The sequence below is a fragment of the Dermacentor albipictus genome, chromosome 2, assembly GCF_038994185.2.
Source record: "Dermacentor albipictus isolate Rhodes 1998 colony chromosome 2, USDA_Dalb.pri_finalv2, whole genome shotgun sequence".
Taxonomy (NCBI): domain Eukaryota; kingdom Metazoa; phylum Arthropoda; class Arachnida; order Ixodida; family Ixodidae; genus Dermacentor; species Dermacentor albipictus.
Genome location: NC_091822.1, coordinates 21,190,774 through 21,214,513, shown reverse-complemented (window position 1 = coordinate 21,214,513; position 23,740 = coordinate 21,190,774). Strand labels below are relative to the sequence as shown.

Genomic DNA, 23,740 nt, shown 5'->3' with positions numbered 1-23,740 from the left:
GTGTTCTTTGACCTTGAGAAAGCGTACGACACCACGTGGAGATTTGGAATCTTACGTGACCTCGCTGCGTTAGGAATCCGTGGCAAAATGCTAAACTGTCTCACTGATTTTATGTCCAACAGAACATTCCAAATCCGTCTAGGCACTGTGCTCTCGCGCACATTTATCCAGGAGAGCGGCGCGCCACAAGGTTGCGTACTTAGCACAACACTCTTTATAATAAAAATGAACTCTGTCAACAAAGTAATTCCCACGTATGTTATGCACTCCATATATGTCGATGATCTGCAAATAGCGTGCCGCGGCTCTAACTTACGAACATGTGAAAGGCAACTCCAGATAACAATAAATAAACTAATGGAGTGGGCTGAGAAAAATGGCTTCCGCTTCTCTACTTGGAAAACTGTTACACTGCTATTTTCGCAAAAACGAGGGCTGTACTTAGACCCGAATTTAAGATTGAATGATGTCGCGCTGCCGGTAAAACAAGAATATAAATTCTTGGGAGTAACCTTTGACAAAAAACTAAACTTTCTTGCCCACATTAAAGCACTAAAAATTAAGGCAAATAAAGCATTGAATATCCTCAAAGTGTTATCTCATAAGCACTGGGGTTCCGACCGAACGTGAGTGAGTGAGTGAATAAACTTTTATTTGGTCCAGCATAGCGCGATAAAACGCGCACCTGGCTAATCCCATGACGGGACTGACAGATCTAGTCTGCCGGCCCGATCGCAGGCGCGCTGGACGGCCAGGATTTGATCCTCAAAGACGGGACTTCGCAGGAGGGCGTCCCACTCTTCCTTGGTGAACTTCGGGCCCAGCGACCCGCACTCCCAGAGCATATGAGGCAACGTAGCTACCTCACCACAGGCCACGCAAGAACAATTCGTATAAATCTCTGAATATATGCTATTAAGGGACGCCGGATTTGGGTATGAGTTCGTTTGCAGAAGTCTTAGGCCGGCCGAACGTGTCTTTTACGTACTTACCGGTCTCTTGTTCGTAGCCTTTTAGACTACGGCTCCATTGTTTACAGCTCAGCCAGACAATCCTACATCCAAAGACTTGATCCAGTACATAACCTTGGACTGCGACTGGCAAGTGGTGCCTACGGAACTTCACCCATTGAAAGTTTATACGTCGAATGTAATGAACCCTCCTTACAGCAACGCAGAGCATTACTCACTTTTTCCTATGTACTCAGAATTCAGTCATCACCGCAACACATATGCTACAACATCCTCGCACAATGCAACTCACGCTTACACTACACAAATAAACCGAACATGATTAGGCCACTTGTCCTGCGGTATGAGCAATACTGTCGGGATTATGACATTCCCCATGAAGTCCTCCAGGTTGCCAAGAAACCACAACGGCTGGCCCCGTGGTACGATTTCACACAGTTGTGCGACTGGACATTGGCACATTTAAAGAAAAGAGACACTCCACGCGAACACATTATACAAGAATTCAATGCTCTTCAGGACAAATATCAAAATAACATGCAATATTACACTGATGGCTCTAAAACAAAAGATCACATGGGTGTGGGGGTCGTAGCGGAAAATTGGGAAACAAGTATTCGATTACCACAACACGCTTCTGTTTTCACGGCTGAAGTTTACGCTATCTGGGTTGTTAAAAAGATTATAACTGATAAACACAAACATGCAGTCATATACACTGACTCTTTAAGCTCACTGAAGGCTCTACAGTTGAAATCTGAGTGTGAACCCCTGATAGGAGACATTTTAAACATGTTGGTGCTTAACGAATACGGGAGGTCAATTCGTTTCTGTTGGGTCCCAAGCCATGTTGGGATACCAGGTAACGAAGCAGCTGATAGATGTGCATTGATGGCAGCGCACAAAGATATTACAGACATGAAACTCCCATATAATGATAGCATCCGTGCAATTAGAAATGCCTTCACGGTAAAATGGCAACGCGAATGGGACCGTTGTGCCGACAGCAAGCTACATCTCGCGAAACCCATAGTTGGCGAGTGGAAGTCATGCTATCATCAGGAGCGGTTCATCGAAGTAGTTTTATGCCGACTATGCATTGGGCACACACACCTCACGCACAAGTACTTACTTACGAAAGAAGACACACCAACATGCGAGAAATGTCAACAGCCACTAACAGTTATGCACATATTACTCACATGTATGCAGACTGAAACACAGACGAACACTTTTGCACAAATTATATCAACTACACATACCTTTACACCCTGCTCTAATTTTAGGTGATGATCTGCTAGTCCCATTATGTGACGTCCGTAAATTTCTACACGACACTGGATTTTTACATAAAATATAGATTAACAAAGCCTTTTCCTTCATAAACTTGATTTTAAAACACCTCGTGTTTGGCGCAGCATAGCCTCAGCCGCTTTTGTGCCATTAAAACCCATTTAACTAACTAACTACAAAGCAAATTGCACTGCTGTAAACAATGAACTTGTCATACGTTATGCAACATTCAAATCAGGCTTTAACTGCTCTATTGGAAACAAAAATGGTTGCTTTTCCTAAACAAAATGAATGACCTGGTAAAAAAGTACATTTCATAATCGTTCGCGCAAATTGTAATAAACCTTGGTTCACAAAACCACTATAACTGCCATGTCATAGGCTAAAAAACCTAGCTCCTGCTCATCAAGAATGATATACTGCTGCGAAGCAGAACTATGCCTACATGTGACAGCCATTTGCCAGCACAAATACAGCTTCTTTCACTCAGATTTGCCTCGAATGCCGACTAGCGGTGCCAACAAATTCTGGTAGGTTATGAACACACAATCGTCCCGGACATTAGCATTTCGAACAACAGTGAAATATTTCCATACCCTAACTGCACTAACATGTTTAACATTGCCATTTTGTCTGTTTTTACCACACAATCTAATTCACCAGTTCCTGCTCCTTCTATAACTACAACGCATAAAATAGTTTTTTCAGCAAGAAGAATTGTATGTATACTCGAGAATATTAAATTATCTTAAGGCACTTATTTAGGTACACCGCAAATAAAACATGGGCAGCAAAAAGAACAAGGACATAAAGAGTGTTTATATGTCCTCATTCTTTCCACAGTCTGTTTTATTTGTACTGTATCTGCCTTAAAGGAACACTAGGGGCAAATATTAATCCAAGTTAAAGTGATAGGTTAGTGCTCTAGAATGTCTAAGGCATCAAAATTATTGTGAACAAAGCTATAGTAACAAAAAAATTGAGGTAAATGCAGCTCGCGATTACTCCCCCGGGAAAATAAAGTACTACCCCGATGATGAAAGCACTCCTCGTAATAAATATGTCACTAGAAATCAGCCACTCATAATAAAAAGATCATTGTATTGCATTATAAGACGAAAGAAAATGCTGCTTGTCCAGTTCTATTTGATTTTTATTAAAAAAACTCGACGCTAGCCTTGGCTATGACGCAGGCGATCGAAAGGTTTTGTTTTCTCCACTCTTCACCACCTGTGCTTTTGTTATTGCATTGGGCTGCACTGGTTTTGTGGCTTGCAAAACACTCAAAACTGCAAGTAGCAGAGAATTTCACGTCCATGTGATGTTGCAGGATGCCCGAATAGTCCACACCATTTGACCAAAAGCAGCTGCAGCGGCGAATTTAATGCTCCGTCATGGGCCGGTATCTCCATGGCTCGCATTTGCATTTTGCAGAGAAAACTCCTAGCGCCATCTGTCGGGTGCCGTTTTACTCACCAAAGGCAGTAAACGGCGGTGATGGTGTATGCAACGTCACCACACCCCGCCTGGAGGCGGGTGAATTGAATTGCACTTAAAGTGTGCAGACCCTTCAGACGCAATTTTCTCATAAACTTAGTCTTTTCTGGTCACAAAACAAAGCACTGCGAGCTTTCTGGAATGGTATTTTAGCAGTCCATGTTGACTTAGTGTTTGCGTTTAGTCTCTCCTTAAGATGTCGCCTTACCAACTAGGTCTGATACAGAGCCTATTTTATTAAATTATTATTGTCAGCCATGGTTGAGAAATTTCTTTTAAGGTACAGAAATATTGAGCACATTTCTTATGTATAGTTGACCTTGTTGTCCTCAGTCATTATGTCCTGGCAGCCTGCCACATTCATGGAAGGTAGGGAAGGTTGTCCCAGTCTAAAAATTGGGTAACAGACTCTCCATTAAACTACTGCCTCATTTCCCAAACTAGTGCTTCTTGTAAAATATAGAACATGTCATATTTCTTTATTTGAATATACTGTCTTGCTTTTTGGCTGCCAAAGCAGAGGTAATGTATAATGTTAATGTTGTATAATGTTGTTATAACCGATAATTCTTTAAACTGGGTTGCATGAAAAAAAAAATCAAAATGGGGGATGGCGTAGCTGTTCCGAGAAAACTATAATAGAGGAGGCCAGTTCTCCTTTCCACCACCTTCCTTCATCTGGATTCTGATTGTGTTGACTTGTTTAACTGTTTAACTATGTTTCCTGCATTCTCTGATCGCGTATTGTGAACAAGCCGCGGCTGTCGGCGTTCAAGAACGGCACTGCTATAACAGCTGCAAAGATGGGTTGCAGGCAGCAAGCATAAGTCGGCGCACTCACTCGTGAGTGCACTCACTCGCACTCACTTGAACTCATTTCAAAGGCATGAGTGCGAATGTGTGTCAGTGAGTCTGAGTGGGGGGAAGTATGAGTGTGAGTGAGTGCCAGTGAGTCTGAGTGGAGGTGAGTGCAAGTGAGTGAGAGTGGAGGTGAGCGCAAGTGTGGAGTGAGTGCCAGTGAGTGTGAGCGGAGGTGAGTATGAGTGCGAGCGAGTGTCAGTGAGTGTGAGCGTAAGTGAGTGCGAGCGAGTGCCAGTGAGTATGAGTGGAGGGGAGTGTGAACGTGACTGAGTACTGTGAGTGGGAGTGTGAACGTGAGTGAGTGCCTGTGAGTGCAAGTGCAGGTGAGTGTGAACGTGGGTGAGTGGAGGTGAGTGAACCTGAGTTATTCAGTGCAGGTGAGTGTGAGTGAGTGCTTGTGAGTTGAGGTGACTCTGAATATGAGTGTGAATGACGGTATGAATGTAAGTGTTCAGGAATGTTCATAGACGTGAATACGAACGTGAGTGAGTGAGCGTGAGTAGACATGAGTATTAACATGGATGAGTACTGTATATCACAGCTAAAACAACAATTGAAGGCGTGTAAAGTTCCCATCAAGAGTGGAGCACGATAGCCTAAACATGCTACGTCTGCATCGGAAATCATGGGAGGCTGTTATTGTCAGGACCCTGTCGAAGAGAAAGTGGACGCAGCATCGAAGGCACTTGCAATGCCGCGTCCAAACTTCTTCATATAAAACCCCATTTAAGAGCGTATGCACCATCGAGTGACAGTGGCAATAAATATTCGGCAATAAGAATAAGAATTCGGCAATAAAGAAAGAAACAAGACAGTGGCTGAATGGGTTCACGTGCTGGTCTCGCAACCTATAGTTCCTGGGGTCGAATCTCTGGCCCGCAATTTTATTTTCAGGTTAACGTCTATTTATTTATTGCCTTTAATGGAAATTTTCGCTCACGGCTGACAGATGCCAACTCTGGATTTTCTGTGCCCCCGCGAGGAACAAGAACAAATAGCCATCTTCACGACTCAGGCTGACGAGCACGCCACTAGAACTTTACAGAGTACTTTGCCTTTATGGTGTATGCATTACGCATGATTCAGCAAACTTCTCAGAATAATTTCCGGGGTTTTACTTTTCAAAACTACGATATGTTTGAGAGGCATGGTGCAGTGGCGGACTCCAGATTAACTTTGAACATCTGGGGTTCTGGCGTTCCGCCGCCATTAAAATGTGGCCGCCGCGGCCGGGGATCGAACCTGTTGTCCTCGAGCTTAGCAGTGCTGCTTTTTCAAATACACTGACGCTTGCCAGAAACACAAGAATAGTCTCAAACAATGGCACTAACAAAAAAGCCAACGGATTCTATTTTGCTCAGTTCGACGTGGCTACTGGTGTAAATTCTATGATTACAGGTATTTTGGGCTGTTCACCATGTTTGTAATATTTCCCCCCAAAACTGCTTTGGTAGCAAAGTGAAATAAAATCAGCAAAATGTTCCTATTAACTAGTTTCTGCAGGACTGAAAAAACTAAGCGTAGTGATATATCTCCTCATCCCAAACACCTTGCAGGCTTCCTCTCGTCACTTAACACTTGCCCTCCTAGTTTCAGTGCTTGGGAGGCGTAGAGCAGCTTCACGGAGTTACGCAAGTTGAGGCATTAAATGATAAGTTCTGCTGTTTGTGCATGTGCTTTTATCATATTTTATATTGTGTAATACTTGAGAAACAATGAGAGAGCACTGTCAACCTGCCCGAAGCAAGTGATTTTAGTGCGTTTCGGCAGAATATCTGCGTTACTTCGTTTTTTCTTCTTTTGTTGTGTTGGCTGTCTGCTGCTGGTCGGAAGTGATTTGAAGCCAGGTCGCTTTCTCCAGCCTTTCGAAACTTGCACGTACCACATTGCTGTAGTTTATACAGTTTTTTCGTGTTCTCGGCATTTATTGTGCGAATGGCTATTCCGCTGAATCCACGTTAGGTGGGCCAAGGGTGGAAAAATATATCCTTTTCTGCAGGGGAAAGAGCGCAGATTGAATGCACTCAAGCAGGGGAATGGAAGTCGCATAGCGTTTATTCATTCTTTTAGGAATACTGCCGATCTCACAAGAGATCGTTGCAAGGAGGGCATACATATAAATACAAAAGAAGCACAATCAAGTAGTTTATACAACGGAAAATACTAAAACGCCAGTAGAATAATACATGAAATGATTAGTAGCAGTACGCTTGGTATAAGTAACAAATAGAAATAACGAAAAATACAATGACAGGATACGCGATGATGCGATCAGACTATTCAACCAAAATCCTGATACAGGTTTTAAAAAAGAAATTGTTCACAGAAACTGTTCAGCATAGACGTTAATTTGCACCATAGCTAATGTTACGCTTCGCTTGTGTGGCAACTGTTAGCATGAGTGCAAAGCGCAAAGACATTCAAAATCAGACATGGGAAGACCTTTGTAGACGGCGCCAAAGGGCCAGGAAGAGTAAGGCTTCTTAGCTTTAAGCCATTTTCACATGCAAGCGATTGAGCGAATGGAGCGAGAAGCTTTTCACGAGGTTTCGTTTCACATGCATTGCCGCTGCGCATTTTCCGCCGCTGCGAATAGCAATGTTGCTGGCAAAAAACACGGGACTTTCAGCCAGCTTCGGTAGTTTGCGACTACCAACGTAAGCATTGCTTTGTCCCTGCCTCTCAAATTTTTATTTTAAAAGTACGTATTCTGCACTTGTCAATTAGCAATTCGTTGAAAAGCTCTCTTGGCATGTTGCCTGTACCACGTGTAGCAAGTAAATAAACATCGTCGTATGCGCAGGCTTTCCTGCACTAGTCCTCCACTGGTCAACTTGCATCTTGACGTCGTAGCATGGATAAAATGATTACTGACAAATCGCTCGCACCGCATGCATGTTAATAACACGGTGTAAAATCAACTTGCTGTAACCACAGGTGTCCTCCAAGGTTCCGTACTAGGCCCTCTTTTTTTAGTGTATGTAATGACCCACCTCTGCATGTTGCCTGTAAAGTTCATATGTTTGCTCACCACTGTGTTATTTACCAACCAGTTTGAATGTTAATGACAATATATCTTTGCAAGATGACATAAACAATATTCCAAACCAGTGAAGCCATTATCTAATGGTTCTAATCCCAAACAGATGCAAAGTAATATAAATTTCCTGCCATCATAACCCAAAATTTTTCAACATAGTTCCTGTTGTACCCATAGAAGCCATTAACTTTTACTAGTGCTTAGGCGGGACAATTTCTTCTGATTTTGACTGGCGTTCGCGTGTAACTAACATAATCTTACCTGAAAACAGGACTTTGAGGTTCTTGAAACATTGTTTGTCTCACATCCCCACCACATGAAGTTGTTAGCTGAAATGATCCCTATCAGGCCCAAGCTCGAGTACTCTGAAGCCATCTGGAACCCTCACCACGAACACCTCATTAATGCGATTGATTTTGTTCAGAACCGAGCTACTATGATTATACATTCATCATACTCTTATGAAGCCGGCATATGTTCATTGAATGTAGAATCTAGCTTGCAGTCTCTTTTTTGTCGCCATTGTATTGCAAGCCTGTTGTTATTTCATGTTTTTATATGGCCCCCTCAAGTCGTCCCCTTTACATATCACCACCTTCATGCATATCACTTCTCACAGATTGCTCTTAGCATCGCTTGTCCTCATGCGCCTACTGTCATCTTTTCATCATTCTTCTTTTTGTGCAGCAACCAGCTGGGACGGCCTTTCATACAGCATCCCAGCTATGACTACTCCATCAACCTCCATTGATGCAGTCACAATGTTTTTTACAACTTGGTCGTCCTCATAAATTGTGATTTTGTGTTTCTACCACCCCTTATGTAATGCCCGAAGTGTAGGGCCCTTAACGAAATAATGGCAAAAGTGAGAGTCGTGGGGTCTGTGGAGCCGGTGCGTGATGTTCTTGGTCGTGCAGATTGAGGTGCAGATGTGTGAAATGTTTAGCCACGGGTTTGAGGAGTCAGCACGTGGTGTTGCACGGGCCATAGGTTCCAAGACTTCGATGCCTGATGGGCTTGGTCACAGGTCCGAGGAATCGGCACCCGATGGGCGTCGTTACTGGGTATGAGTAGTCGGCGCACTATGTGCTTCGTCGCAGGGTCTGAGAACTATGCGCTTGATGCGCTTGGTAGCACAGTCCGAGGTCCTGATACGCAAAATGTTTTGTTGCGAGTCTGAGGAGCTGGTGCAAGATGTGCTTGTGGGTCTGAGACGTCTGGTAATGAAAGGATCGTTTGGGCTTCTGCGGTGTCTGTGATGCTCTGTGTAATCTGCTGATTTAGCTTTTCTTTTTTTTGCCATAACAGACTTGCACTCATGACTGCCAAATTAATGCGCAGTAGCATGCCGATCCGTGATAACTGAACGAGTGTGAACGCAGGACTGTGTTGCGCCCATTTTGACATAGTTGTGGAGAAGCCGCGAGGCACAAGGAGCAGATGATGCCCCTGCAGAGCAAGCGCCTGACCAGCAGTGAAGTGTGCTGGCGCCAAGTGGCAGATGTGGTCGGTCTGGAGACCTCAGAACCTTGAGTTTCATGCCGGAGGGAACTGGAGGGCTAGTGTCTATGGGAGCTGCAGGCAGGGTAGTTAAGCCAGCATGGGAATGATGGCTAGCAGATGGGTTTGCCTAAATTTGGTCCTTCTGGTTTTAAAATTGCTTCGCGACTTGGAAAACTCATCCTTTCCAATTTAGCATTGCATTGTAAAGAATGAAATACACATAATAAAATTTATAACCGCAGAATTTGAATGCAGGACTTCTAGCACTCAAGCCCGATATTGAAACCATTGTACCAAGGGTGATGCATCGACAAACAGCATGAACCCCCTTGAGAATTTTTCGGGCAAGCCAGTCTGATGAAACGCTCAGTGCATGTTGATTTGGCCACCTCAACAGTGAGGATCACTGCAATTAGTAGTGATTATGCGTGTTGTATAGATTGCTTTGAAATTTAGTAGGCCAATGAAGGCAGATAAAGTGTAATAAACGAAACCACAAGCAGAAAGCTGAAACCATCATATTATGAATGATTGCAATGCCAGAGTTCCCTCTAGCAACTTTCAAACATTTTTGCTTTGTGTTTTGTCTCTGGAGATCACTGAAGGTGGAGAAATCTGACGAGATCTAGATGGCGGCATTTGGCTGTGCCATTGCGGAGGTGGCGAGGCTTGAAAAGCATTATTTTTTTTCCAATTTTCGGGCAAATTTTTGCCAGCTTGGCTGACACAAACTTTTAGACCACTTCTACATGCTTTTCATTGGAGATATTTCAGAATCAAATGGAGAAAGTGTTATAGAAACTTAAGGTGTCATTTTCAAAAAATTGACTTGGCCATTTTTTTTTTCAGTGCGAAAGCCATGTCCCCCCCTTATGTCTTGCATTTCTACGGGGTACCACTAATTCTAATGATATTGATTGCATCACCGATGTCCCATGGACAAGATGTGACTAAATCTCTTGATGCTTGCTAGGGCTGCAAATGTTGTATACATACTATTGTAAAACACTGTTGTGTATAGAGACCTTGGTTTGAACAGGTTGCGCAGTCTCTGGTAAAACAGACACCTCCAACCATACAGCATAGCCAGACATTTTCAACCCGTTAGTCTTCCCTCTGCTTGTATATGTTTTTTATAATTGGTTACCAACTTTCCCAGTCCCACACACCTTCCTTCAAGCTGAAATCATGTGCTTCATCTTCATTATGAGTGCTTTCCAATGAGACAGCTTAAGCACGGTTTACATTAGCAGGCATTCTGTTTGGTTTTATTAGGAATGGGTAGCATGCTTGCTTGCAGACCTGCGGTACCTCTGCATTCCCTTTTGCGGCCATTCAGTTTTATGTGTGATGCAGAATGTGTTGTTTATGCATGGGGGTAGCTGTGACATTTGTGTTCTGCTTTTGTTTTATGCTCAGTACGAGTCTACAGGTCTGTGAAATTGGCCTGCAACTCATGGTGTTTTCTATTTGGCTTTTGGTGGCTTCTTTTTCTGTAGCACCAGGAGAAGAATGTGTGGGGCTGGAATTGCAAAGTGTGTGTGTGTGCCTGTCTGCAGGAGACGCTGCCGCACGACCAGAAGCGCACTGCCCTCGCCAATGTGCCAACTTTTCTCGAGGTCATGGGGCACTCCTACTTCTTTGGCGGGTTCCTCGTTGGCCCACAGGTCAGTAATAAGGTATTCTTTCAAATGGCGAAATTACTATAACAGGAAAACAAGGCCGTACTTCTCTCCCTTTTTTTAAAAATTTTGTTCCAGAACCTCAGCACCACTGCCAGTGTTGCGTCATAGATTTCACAGCATTTTCTTATATTTTGGCAGTAATAGCGTAGTAAATGTTAATAAAAATTACGAGCTTCGTTTTTTGCGTCTTTTAACCATTTCAGTGTAAATGACATTTCCATGTTTGTGTTGTAGTACGCACCTTTTGTCAGATAGACACCATCATGTCACCATGCGTCATTTGTGCTTGAAACTTTTTTGGCAGCTGCAGCGGCATATGCAATGCTCTGTCTCGACTTGGTTTCTCCATGGCAGTGTGTTTCTGTTTTGTACATAAAACCGTTGTGCCATCTGTCGGGTGCTGTTCTAGTAAAGGGTGGTGATGGAATATGCAGCATAGTGTTGCCATTCCCTGCTTGGGGGTGGGTTATTTCAATTGTGCTAAAGGTACGTGGGCTCTTCAGACACAATTTTCTTTTAAACTAAGTCTTTTTCTTGGCATGATACAAGTGCTGCAAGGTTTCTGTAATTGTATTTTCAAGGTGTCTACCAAATGGGAAAACCGGGAATTCCTGGGGATTTTGAGTAGTCAGGGAAAACTCATGGAATTTGTGCCTCTATCAGGGAAAATTAGCTGTAGACTTGTTGAAAGGGAACGAAAGTTGCGGTAATGCTGGCTCGAGTAACAGACAGCAATCGTAATGAATCGTCTTTGACGGCCTTTCGTCGGCTAGAGGAGTTGCCAGTGTACAGTCAACGACCGACTTTCTGGATGCCCGATAATTCGGACGGTTTCGCGGCACCACCACGTACCCCAAGGAATCACTGTATCAGAACATCTGAAATTTCGCAAGCAACAACCCTTTGCCGTCCGATTTTCCAGAGTTTCTGCCGTGACCGCAGGTCCAAAACGGCATTAATCAAAGCCACCACCACTGCCATTTTGATTACCTCGCCACCTCGAACTGGCGCTCTCGCACGCAGATCCGCTGGAAGCCGTAGCCACCACTGCGGCAACGCTAGGCTTAACTGCTTAGACGTTCGCTATTAAGCTTCTTGCCATTGGGCACCGTGTTCTTCATTGAAAGAATTCGCCGCTGTCAGCAATGGCATTGAGTCTGCCTTTGCGGTCCTCGCGATTGGATTCAAAGCTCAGAGAGCACTGTGCGTTACATAACACCGGTTCCCGAAAGTCAGCTTCGCCTATGTACAGAAATGTTACTTGGTGAGGCATACACAAAAGTATTGTGGCGAAGCATAACAAGCGTGGGTAGTGGCAATTGCCACGGGACACAGTATGTATTCCTTAATATCACATGTGCACCCGGTATTCCTGTCACAGTACGAGTGCCAATATGCCTGATGAGTGTACCGACAAGCCTTCAGAGCTTTTTTTGAATGTGCCTGTGGCAGTTTGAGCCCTAAAGGACAGTAAAAGACATGCATTGATTTTTTCCAACTGGCCGATTTTTTGGACGTTTTCGTGGCCCCTAGGGACCAAGAAGATACTTCAAATGGTCCGTATGGCAAAGGTGCAGCGTAAAGTGGACGAGAACAGAAAGGACCTATTCAAGAATGAACAGGAAAGGAAGCGTGCTGCAGCCATGTTGAAGGAGCTTGAGCTCAAAAAACAAAGTTTTGGTTGACGCTGAAATGCAGGTGTCCCTTATACAAACCAAAATAAACTTTAAAGCAGTGAAGCACAACACTGAGGCGTCGTACGCGGGCTCAGAGTATGTCAGGACAGTTGAGGTTGACTTACGAGCTGTCGCGAGAGAATCTCAATTATGACAAAGTTTGGGCCTCATACCACTGAGCTTGCTATCGGCTGATAGAAATAGCTCATATTCGAAAATACTTGCTTCTGTATGCATCTCCTTTTTATTCGTATTTGAGAATGCCCGACTTGATTTGCAATTATTTTTGAAAACATTTTATTTGCTGTGCCATTTACTAACCCCTCTCTTCTATTCTCTTTTTGAATAACATAAACACATAAACATTCCTTAGTATTCAAACTGGATTAAGTAGGTCTCTTTTTAAATTTTTCACATGCTTACTAGAGAGTGACAGCATCAGGCGACAAGGTTTCCCGTCTTGACATAAAACATGGTTCTGCATCGCTCAGGGAAATTTGCAAAGGCACTCAGGGAAAACCTGGAAAACTCAGGGAATTTAGAAATGTCAACTTGTTAAACACTGTTGCAAAGCCGCATAGCCTATAAGCACTGTGAACATTCTCCGGGCTCTACAACGACGGTGGTTTAGGCTTCTTGCCTCTAGCAAGGTGGCAGCAACTGGCTTTCCTTCTGCAGAGCCACGGCTACTCCAGAAGTTCAAGTATATAACCTCCTTGGTATCTGCGAGCTGGATGAAGCGGCCAGAGACCTGCACGATAAATCTGTTTTCGTGTTAGAACACTGTTATGGTTTGAAAATAGTGTATGTGTATTTTTACCTCAGAGATAAGTTATCTAAAGCATTTTTGAAATTGTCAACTTCTTACTTTTCAATTTTTGCTGTTTCGAGAAAGCCCCCATAAAATTTACCCTGCTTAATAGATGCACCCCCAACCTTGCTTCGACCTTTTGGGGAAAAAGTGTGTTAATTATGGAAGTATATACGATATAATGAAAACAGAGAGTTCCTGGCACCTGTAAAATTATTTCAAGAAATTCATATGGACAAACAAAACAAAGAATTTTGGCATTTCGGCTGGAGAAGACAAATTAGTTGTGTTTTGCACTGTAGAGTTCTTCAAATATACACTCACCGTATGCCATTATCCAATGATGAAAGCCAACACATAGATGGATCCTACCATCAGCACATGTTCTGAAACTAGTCGAGCTTTTTCTTAGTGAAGGCTATGCAAGGGGTATTGGGTTATCTTTTCTGCCTCAACTGACTTGCATGTGAAATGATCTCTATGTCTGTATTACTGAATTGGGGCATTCATCAAATAGTGGTGAGTAATCACATGCGACTACAGTCGAACCCACCTATAACAATATTCAAATGCCACAAAAATTCCATTGTTACAACCGATAATTGTTATAACCGGGTTGCGGGAAAAAATTGAAAATAGGGGGATGGCGTAGCTGTTCCGAGAAAACTACAATGGCCGGGAGGCCAGGTCTCCTCCCCACCACTTTCCTCCATGCGGCTTCTGATCATGTTGACTCGTTTAACTGTTTCACTCTGCTTTCTCCACGTTCCAATTGCCTGTTGTTAACAATACATGGCTGTTGACGTTCAAGAATGGCACTGCTATAACAACTGCAAAGAGGGGTCACGGGCGGCAAGTGACATACGAGCTCTGCTGAGGCATCGCTTTGGTGGCCCCAAAAGGCGCTTTTTAAATAATGTGGGAAGGCTGCCACGACAGCATCACAGCTTGAGAAATCCAGAAGAAATGCTGGGATGTGATTGCCACAAGCATCTCAACGCATACTCCCCTCTGGCTTGCACAAGAAAACCGCATGTCCATCAGCCTTACTTGCTTTATGCGAAGCGTGCGGACATCCTTCTCCAAGGCACCCAGATGCTCCACATAGGTAAGCAGAAGGTCCCTCACGAAAACAAGCCCAGTTGGACAGAATCATCTACAGGACCTACTGCAGGGACAATGTTGAGGCAGCCTGCCCTACCATGTCAGCGCTGCCATCGGGGTCGCTACTGTCGCTGTCTGATGCAAGCATGTTCACGACGATTGCCTCATCTGTTAGAAGCACTTCGATTCCAAATCTATAGCAGTGCACTTTTTTTTTCACCAGCAATGTCGTGCGTTGCTGATGATCAGCGGGCAAATCAGCCATCTTCCATTTCAGCGACGATTCAAACGAAGCTGAGAAACAACGTGGCCAGGAACAACTTCGATGCAACGAACAAAGACAAGCACGAGTGACTTGATTCGTTAGCATAATTGCACAGGGTGAGGGCCATAGAATGAAGAACCAACTGTGAGGGCCCAGCGAGCAATCTGGGAGCAGCACAGGTAGCACAGTTGGCATGGTCCATTTGTGTTCGGACGGCGGCGTGGCACAGAGCTATGGGTGCAGCCTGTTTGTGTTCGGAGGGGTGGAAGGGCGATGGGAGAGATCCACTCGGGGCTGGCTTACATATCTCATGGAAAGAAGTGCACGGCAGCAGTTAGGGTGGCCGGCGATCGTGTAGCAGCTCGCATCTCACATTTTGTTTCTTATCAAGGATTTTGCATTCCATAGCTTTCGGCATGGAGACACAGCAGCCAGACTTCATCGTTATAGCCGATAATGTGCCATTCCCCATAGAAAACATGCAAAAGTTGATGGTGCAGCAGCTTTTCGTTGTTATTACCGATATATTATTAAAACCGGTGTCGTTATAAGTGGGTTCGATTGTGAGAGCCACCCTTCCTGTGTGTTAAATCAGGGTGTCTACCAACCGGAAAAACCGGGAGTTCTCAGGGAATTTGAATATTCTGGAAATTGTCAAGGAAAACGCAGGGAATTTGCGCTTACATCAGGGAAAATTAGCTTTAATTCTATTGAAAGGGAATTAAAGTTGCGGTAATGCTGGCTCGCGTAACAAAGAGGGATCGTAACGAATAGGTCTTTTGATGCCGTGTCGTCGGCTGGAGGAGTTGCCAGTGTACAGTCAACGACCGACTTTCTGGAGGCCCGATAATTCGGACGGCTTCGCGGCACCACCTCGTACCCCATGGAGTCAATGTATAAGAATGTCTGAAATTTTGAACGCAAGAACCCTTCACCATCTGATTTTCCGGACTTCTTGCTGTGACCGCAGGTATCAAAGCCACCACTGCTGCCGTTTTGATTACCTCGCCGCTGCGGTAAACGCTAGGCCTAGCTGCTTCAAGGTTTGCTTCTTGCCGTTTGGCGCCGTGTTTTTCATTGAAAGAATTACCGCTATAAGCAATGGCACCGACTCTGTCTTTGTGGTCCTCACGATTGGCTTCGAAGCTCGGAAAGCCCGGCGCGTTACATAATGCTGGTTCCTGAGAGTCAGCTTCGCTTCAATACGGAAATGTTACACAGTGAAACATACATTAAAGTCTTGCAGTGAAACATAACAATCGTGGGTAGGGCCAATTGTCACGTGACACAGTATCTATTCCTTAACTATACGCGCATCCACCCGCCATCTCCTGTCACAGCGCCGATATGCCTAATAGTGCACAGATAGGCCTTTTCGGATGTGCCTGTGGCGATTTGAGCCCTTAACGGCAGTAAAATACATGCATTCATTTCCTCGAACTGCCCGATTTTGCAAACGTTTTCGCGGACCCTAGGGAGTCCAAGAATGTGGACGTTGACTGTACAACTGACGAAGAAAATGCTTCAAATGGTCCATGGGGCAGACGCGTGGTGGAAGGAGGACGAGAACAGAAAAAACATAGGTATTGAGGAATGAACGGGAAAGGAAGCATGATGCCGCTTCTTTCAAGGAGCCAAAAAACGATGTGTTGGCTGATGCCGAGATGCAGGTGTCCCTCATCCAAACCAAAATAAACTCTTCAAAGCAGTGAAATGCAACATTGAGGCACTGTGCGCGAGCTGAGAGTACGTCAGGACAGTTGAGGTTGACGCACCAGCTGTTGAGAGAGCATCTCACTTGTGACAAAGGTCGGGCCTCAATGCACTTGTTATCAATTGATAAAAATATCTCATATTCGAAAATATTTGTTTCTGTATGCGTCTCCTTTTTATTCATATTTGAGAATGTTCGACTCGATTTGCAATTAGTTTTATCATTTTTATTTTGCATATATTTTTTTCGCTGTGCATTTTACTAACTCCTCTCTTCTGATTTATTTTTGAATAAAATAAATGCTACTCCTTACTATTCAAACTGGAATAAGTTTTTTCTTTAATTTTTAGCATGCTTACTAGAGTGACAGCATCGGACAACTAGGTGTCAGCCTGTCTTGATGTAAAACAAAGTTCTGTATCACTCACGGAACTTTGCAAAGGCACTCAGGAAAAACCTGGAAAACTCGGAGAATATGGAAATGTCAACTTGGTAGACACCCTGCAAATGTAATTATGCTCCCTCAGCTCACGAACCATAACATTGTTTACCATTTTTCTTGACCAATGTTTTGATAAATCACTGAAAAAATTCTGCTAGCACAATACCATCATTTTGTGCTGGAGGGACTTTTGGCAGTAAATGGGGTGCTTGACCAAAACAGGCTATACACTGCCAGTGTTGTTTTCTGAAAACTTATTAAAAGGATTTTTCAGAGCAGGGCGGAAGGCTCAGATCAGCAACCTCGGCAAAGGGTCATCCCATACCTGCACAAAATTGTGCAACATGCAGAGGTTGTTCTTTGAGCACCAAACAAATTGGGTAGGCTGTGCAGGAAGACTTGGCCTGAGTCGCCAACAAAAAGGGATTGCTGTAAACAGGAGCAAGTGTATGGAATGTATGGAAGATGTGGCTCCACTCTCACTAGACGCAAGCACCATTAGGCCTATGTGTGAACGACAGGTATTGGGAGAGTACTGGAGTGTAACATGTGCTTGCAAAGGATGGTTTCCTCTTTCTCCAGTGTGTGATTTGTTCCATTTTGTACAGGCATTGTGATTATATCACACGTGAGTAGTCGAACCAGAAAACCTAGACTATTGAGCTCAGAATTACGCTCTGTGGCAGCCCTCTTCAGGCTACTGTAAGGGAAGCAGTTTCTGGTAAGAACTTTAGTCTGCATACTAATTTTGCTTACAGGTGGACATGTTCCACAAGTACCTATTTCTGTCTCAGATGTATTATTTTGTATGCAATTGGCATTTTGGTTCATAAAGCAGTTCATTATGAGGCAAGGAATGTGGTTTTCACATTGCTGGCATGACAGTGGCTTGGCAATAACTACGTTATGAAGCTTTGATCTGTCCACACTTCATTTTTGGACTGACTGGTGGAGTGCTCGAAATCCTTGTGAAGGTTCACCACTTGCTACTTTGCTGTCCCGATGTAGCTTCTGAAATGGCAGGCTGAGTGACTCTATTGTGATAACGTGCAGTTCCCCATGAAGCGGTACCTGGACTTCACCCAAGGCCACTTCTTCCATGGAAAAGCTGTCAAGCCCCCCTGGTAAGCAGACAGCTGCACATGGTTCAGCTCTTTCTGGTCCAACGATTAGTGAAGGAAAAGCAATGCTTTTCAAGAAATATCCAACATGGAGAGAAACAAACACTGAGACTAAGCTCAGGGACTCGTGTGCAAAGTTGATGCTGCAGACAAATGTGTTTCTCCCTAATGTGCTTGCATCAGGGTAAGATATGGAGGTCTGCTCCCTTCGGTTGCACAAAGCTGAACCTGAATTATATTGTGGTTGTAATTGTGAATTCCAGAGAACATCTTCATTTGTTGGCGCACTCGTTGGGCTACAGTAGAATCTCATTGATGTAGTGTGATCTTGTACAATTTCCCGGTGACAATGTTTGCTACGTAGAACACAGTAGACGACCCGTTACTGTTGCACTTCTTTCTGACTGGTTATTATGTACTTGGAAAATGCGATGTTCTGGCACCAGTGTTCAGTGCATTGCCAAACTGCAATCATACACGTGTTTCCGACTGTTACAGCCCAAGTGAACAAGAGGCAGGAGGCATGCTCTAGCTTTGTTTCTGACAAGTCCACAATAGGTGTAAAGCTTATTGGGTAAAATAAAAAACATCTTGGCAGGAATCGATGACCTGTGTGTTGTACCCATATGTTGCATCTCTTGTATCTCTACCGCTAAGGCATGTAATTCATGTAATGCTTGAAATTGGTGTCTTTCTCTCTGATCTTAAGCTTGCCTGAATATGCCCAATGCACAAGTGTGGGGCCATTAGTGACGTACGTAATTACAAGCCAATCTCAGTGCTTCCTATGCTTTGAAAATGTTAACATGCGTCTCGTGAATTTTATAACTAAACACCACATAATAAATAACGCACAGTATGGCTTTCAGAAAAATAAAACAACTGAACTAGCGTTATTACATGTTAAAGATAAAATAATGACTGACATTGAAAATAAGCTTTACTCCGTTAGTCTCTTCATTGATCTTATGAAAGCATTCAATTGTGTTAATCGTGACATTTTCTTTAACCTTATCAGGGTTGATTTTTTTCGCCATATGCGACCGCCCAGAGTCTATTTTTTTTTATTGCGGATTCCAATTCTTCGGAGGGGCCTATTTCAAAAAAAAATTTACCGTAATATTTCGAGGGTGACGGCAAAGTGGAGAAAAAAATATTTTGTGTTCGTATATATTGTTACCCAGCTATTGCAACTAAAACAGTTTACCACCGACAGATTGCGAAAAAAACGTCTGCCTTTAGCGATGGCTGGTCCTCGGAGAGCGCGCGCGCAACCACGAACTTCATCATTCTCGCCTTAAGGGTCCCATGTCATCAAGTGCAAACTTATTTCGCGTCATTGCTCCCCTCTCAAAAGCGACCGACCCAGTCGCTTCCAGGGCAGCGGGCGCGCACTATGTGCAAGAGTGCTAACATGAAAAGACAAAAAAAAAAAAACATACAGGAATGTACACAATGCTGAAGCGGTTTGTGAGGGTTGCTTAGCCCTCGCGTGCATAGTACGGCTTCATCCGTACTACGTGGGCAACTTCAGCACAGGGACGGTGTCGGTTTGAACCAGGATCAGAGCTTTGAGGCACCACCTCGTAGTTCACATCACTGAGGTGGCGTACAACTTCATAGGGGCCGAAATAGTGGCGCAACAATTTCCCTGAGAGCACACGGTGTCGGATAGCTGTCCACACCCACACACGGTCGTCTGGTAAATACTGGACATTCTGTCGGGTCCGGTTGTAACGATAGTCATCGGTGTTCTGCTGGGTGTGGATGCGATTCAGAGCAAGCTGGCAAGCTTTCTCGGCTTTCTCGATGAAAACTTCCGTGGTGTCATTTCTTGTGGTTCCGGGGTCTACCGGGAGCATGGCGTCTAAGGGGGTTCTAACGCAACGTCCGTAAACAAGCTCGAATGGTGTAAACTCGGTGGTCTCCTGCACAGCGATATTGTAAGCAAACGTGACGTATGGTAAAATTTCATCCCATGTTTTACGTTCCACGTCAATGTACATGGAGAGCATTCGGCTAATGTTCTGTTTAGGCGCTCTGTTAAGCCGTTAGTTTGGGGATGATAGGCTGTGGTCTTTCGGTGGTAGGTGTGCGTCAGTGTGACGACTTGTTGCAATAACTCCGCTGTAAACGCTGCACCACGGTCAGTAATGAGTACACCAGGTGCACCGTGGCGAAGCACGATGTTGTGGACGAAGAAGCTGGTGACTTCAGCAGCAGTTCCTCGTGGCAGAGCTTTCGTCTCCGCATAGCGAGTTAAATAGTCAGTTGCCACGATTATCCACTTATTTTGCAAGGATGATGTGGGGAACGGCCCAAGAAGGTCCATTCCCACTTGCTGGAACGCCGCTGGAGGCGGATCCAAAGGCTGAAGGAGGCCGGCAGGCTTGACGGGTGGAACTTTACGCCTCTGACAGTCACGGCACGTTCGCACATAGCGCTGAACCGACAAAAATAGGTGTGGCCAATAGTATTTTTGCCGTATGCGTGCTAATGTCCTTGCGAAGCCTAAGTGGCCGGCACAGGAATCGTCGTGACACACCTGTAAAACTTCATCGCGTAGTGCCGTCGGAACGCTGAGAAGGAACGTTTCCTGGCTGTTCTCAAAATTTTTCTTGTACAGGACATCGTTGCGCAGGCAGTACGACGTCAATCCTCGTGAAAGTGGGCGTGGGACAACAACGTCAGCTCCCTCGAGATATCGGATGACTGGAAGCAGCTCAGAGTCTGCATGTTGATAGTCAGCCATGCGCACCACGTCGACGACACCAAGAAACGGCAAATCTAGCTCCAAGTCGGAGGATGTCAAGGGAATAGGAGAACGTGACAAGCAGTCAGCGTTGCTATGCTTATGGCCGCATTTGTAGAAAACAGTTATGTCATATTCCTGAAGGCGGAGGCTCCAACGAGCGAGGCGACCTGACGGGTCTCGTAGATTGGCTAGCCAGCAGAGCGAGTGGTGATCGCTGATCGCTCGAAATGGCCGGCTGTATAAGTAGGGTCGGAACTTGCTGATGGCCCACACGACTGCTAAGCGTTCTTTTTCGGTCGTTGAATAATTTGCTTCTGCTTTTGTCAGACTACGACTTGCGTACGCAATTACATGTTCTGCGCCACCTTGCCATTGAACCAGAATGGCCCTGAGTCCTATGTTGCTGACGTCGGTGTGTATTTCAGTTGCCGCGGTGTCATCAAAATGCACCAGCACTGGAGCGGATTGAAGGCGTTTACGCAATTCGGTGAAGGCCTGCTCTTGTTCTTCTGTCCACGCAAAGGGCACATCTTGTCGCGTCAGTCCCGTGAGTGGTTCAGCAATCCTTGAGAAGCCTTCAACGAAACGACGGTAGTAAGCGCAGAGGCCCAGCAACCGCTGAACAGCCTTTTTGTCTTTAGGACGAGGAAACTCGGCAACGGCAGTGAGTTTTTCTGGGTCTGGTCGTACTCCTTGGGAGCTGACCACGTGGCCTAGAAACTTGAGTTCCTTGAAGCCAAAGTAACATTTTTCAGGCTTGATGGTGAGGTTGGCGTTGCGTAATGCGGTAAGGACACTTCGTAGCCGGGCGAGATGTTCGTCAAACGTGCTGGAAAACACAACGACGTCGTCTAGGTACACTAGACACGTCTGCCACTTTAGTCCAATCAGTACAGTGTCCATCATTCGTTGGAACGTAGCAGGAGCAGAACAGAGACCGAAAGGCAGCACTTTAAATTCGTACAGCCCATTGGGAGTCACGAAGGCGGTTTTTTCACGGTCACGCTCGTCCACTTCGATTTGCCAGTAGCCTGACTTTAGGTCTAACGAAGTAAAGAACTGAGCATGATGCAGACGGTCCAAAGCGTCATCGATCCGTGGCAGGGGATAAACGTCGCATTTGGTGACTCGGTTAAGCCGTCTGTAGTCAACGCAGAAGCGGAGTGAGTTATCTTTCTTTTTTACTAGTACGACAGGCGATGTCCATGGACTTGTCGACGGCTGGATGACGTCATCATTTAGCATTTCTTGAACTTGACGCTTCATCGCCTCCCGCTCCATAGGCGACATGCGATACGGATGCTGACCAACAGGCCGCGCCGACTCCTCTGTAACGATTCGGTGTTGCGTAACGGAAGTGCGCTGGACTTTGGATTCCGTGGAAAAACAGCCGGAGAATTCTGTCAGTAGGCCCAGCAGCTGGTCTTTCTGTACATCTGCTAAGTCAGCATTAATGTGGCCGTGGGTATTCAGGCTGGTGTGAGTTGTTGCATCCGGTGAAGTCACTTGTAACGTGCCGATGTCGGAGAAGTCAGCAATGTCGTTCAGGAATGCCACAGCTGTACCTTGAGGGACGTGCTGTTACTCATGGCTGAAGTTTGTCAACAAAACTTGCGAGCACTTATGCTGTATTCGAACAAGGCCCTGGGCGATGCAGATGTGTCTTTCGAGCAGCAGCGGGATATTTGCCTCGGCAATACCGTCATAGCCGTTGAATGCGTCGCAGGTGACGAGGGTCACTACGCTGCTCCGTGGCGGCACCGTGAGGTTCTTGTCAACAATCCTCAAGGCGTTGACATGCGTGTCATCAGTGCTGCTCCCTGCTAAGGCCTGCGCCGTCGAAAACGTTACCCGCGACTTTTGTAAATTTATCACAGCTCCATTAGCCTGCAGAAAGTCCATTCCCAGAATTAGGTCCCTCGAACAGCTTGGGAGGATAACGAAATATCCGAGGTATGTAAACACACAAATGCTCACGCGCGCTGTGCATCTTCCTACCGGGGTTAGCAGATGGCTTCCTGCAGTGCGAATCTGCGACCCAGTCCACTCGGTAAAAACTTTCTTCAGCTTGCAGGCAAGGTCCATGCTCATAACTGAGGTGTCCGCTGCAGTGTCGATTAACGCCGTTATGTCTTCGTCGTCTATGGTGACGGGAATGTTCGACGTTACTACCTCTCGTAAGGTGTTTGACTCCGTCTGGACGTCTGCGTCGTTCTGTATTCGTCGTTGTCGTCGTAGTGGAGGATCTTGCGTACGGTCGTCGTCAGCGGCCTCACCTCCGGAGGTCGCTGAACTCAGTTTTCCCGACCCGCCGGGCTAGGCGAGCGGCGTCTCAGAGCGCCGCGAGTAAAGGCTTGGCTCGGTGATGGTGACCTGTAACGAGCAGGAGACGACGAACGGGGCTCCTGCCATCGCTGATCAACATTGCGACAATTCGCGACGAAACTCTCTATTTCCGGCGGCCGCTCACCAGGTCGTGGACGAGGTGCATTCGGCGAGAATCCACGGAGCCCCACATGACGATAAGGACACATTCTGTAGATGTGTCCGGCTTCGCCACAATGAAAACAAAGGGGCTTGTAGTCTGTGGTGCACCAGACGTCGCTCTTCCTAGTCCTTGCTTCGGCGATTTGCGGTGGGCTGCAAGGCGGCCTGAAGCTTAAGTCCATTTGTTGAGTGGTGTGTACCATGCTGCACGCACTTGAGGGTGGCGGACGGCGTACTGCTTCAGCATAACTCATTTCGGCGTGCGGTCCCTGCTGTGGTGCCTCGTACTGTCCAGGAATATGGACGGCCTGTCGGACCTCGGCGCGCACCATTTTCGCAATGGAAAGTTGTCCCACAGGTGCAGTGGTTGTCTGCATCTTCTGCAGTTCCTCCTTGACGACAGCCCTGATGAGTTCTCGCAAGGCGCCAACGTAGTTACTGAGGGTAACGGCAGAGAGCTCCCTTGAAATCGTGGCGTCGCGGTTGTTTTGCCTGGCCTGCTGTTGAAGGGCCTT

At 45.5% G+C, this 23,740-nt stretch overlaps 1 protein-coding gene across 1 annotated transcript in view; it reads left to right on the top strand.

The window, feature by feature from the left end:
* nes (lysophosphatidylcholine acyltransferase 3 protein nessy) overlaps positions 1–23,740 on the top strand; it is a 281,768-nt gene that overhangs the window by 156,293 nt on the left and 101,735 nt on the right. The window contains exons 6-7 of the mRNA XM_065426665.2: positions 10,725–10,832; positions 17,916–17,986. Of these exons, the coding sequence (XP_065282737.1) occupies positions 10,725–10,832; positions 17,916–17,986 (179 nt within the window). The remainder of the gene's footprint in view (positions 1–10,724; positions 10,833–17,915; positions 17,987–23,740) is intronic.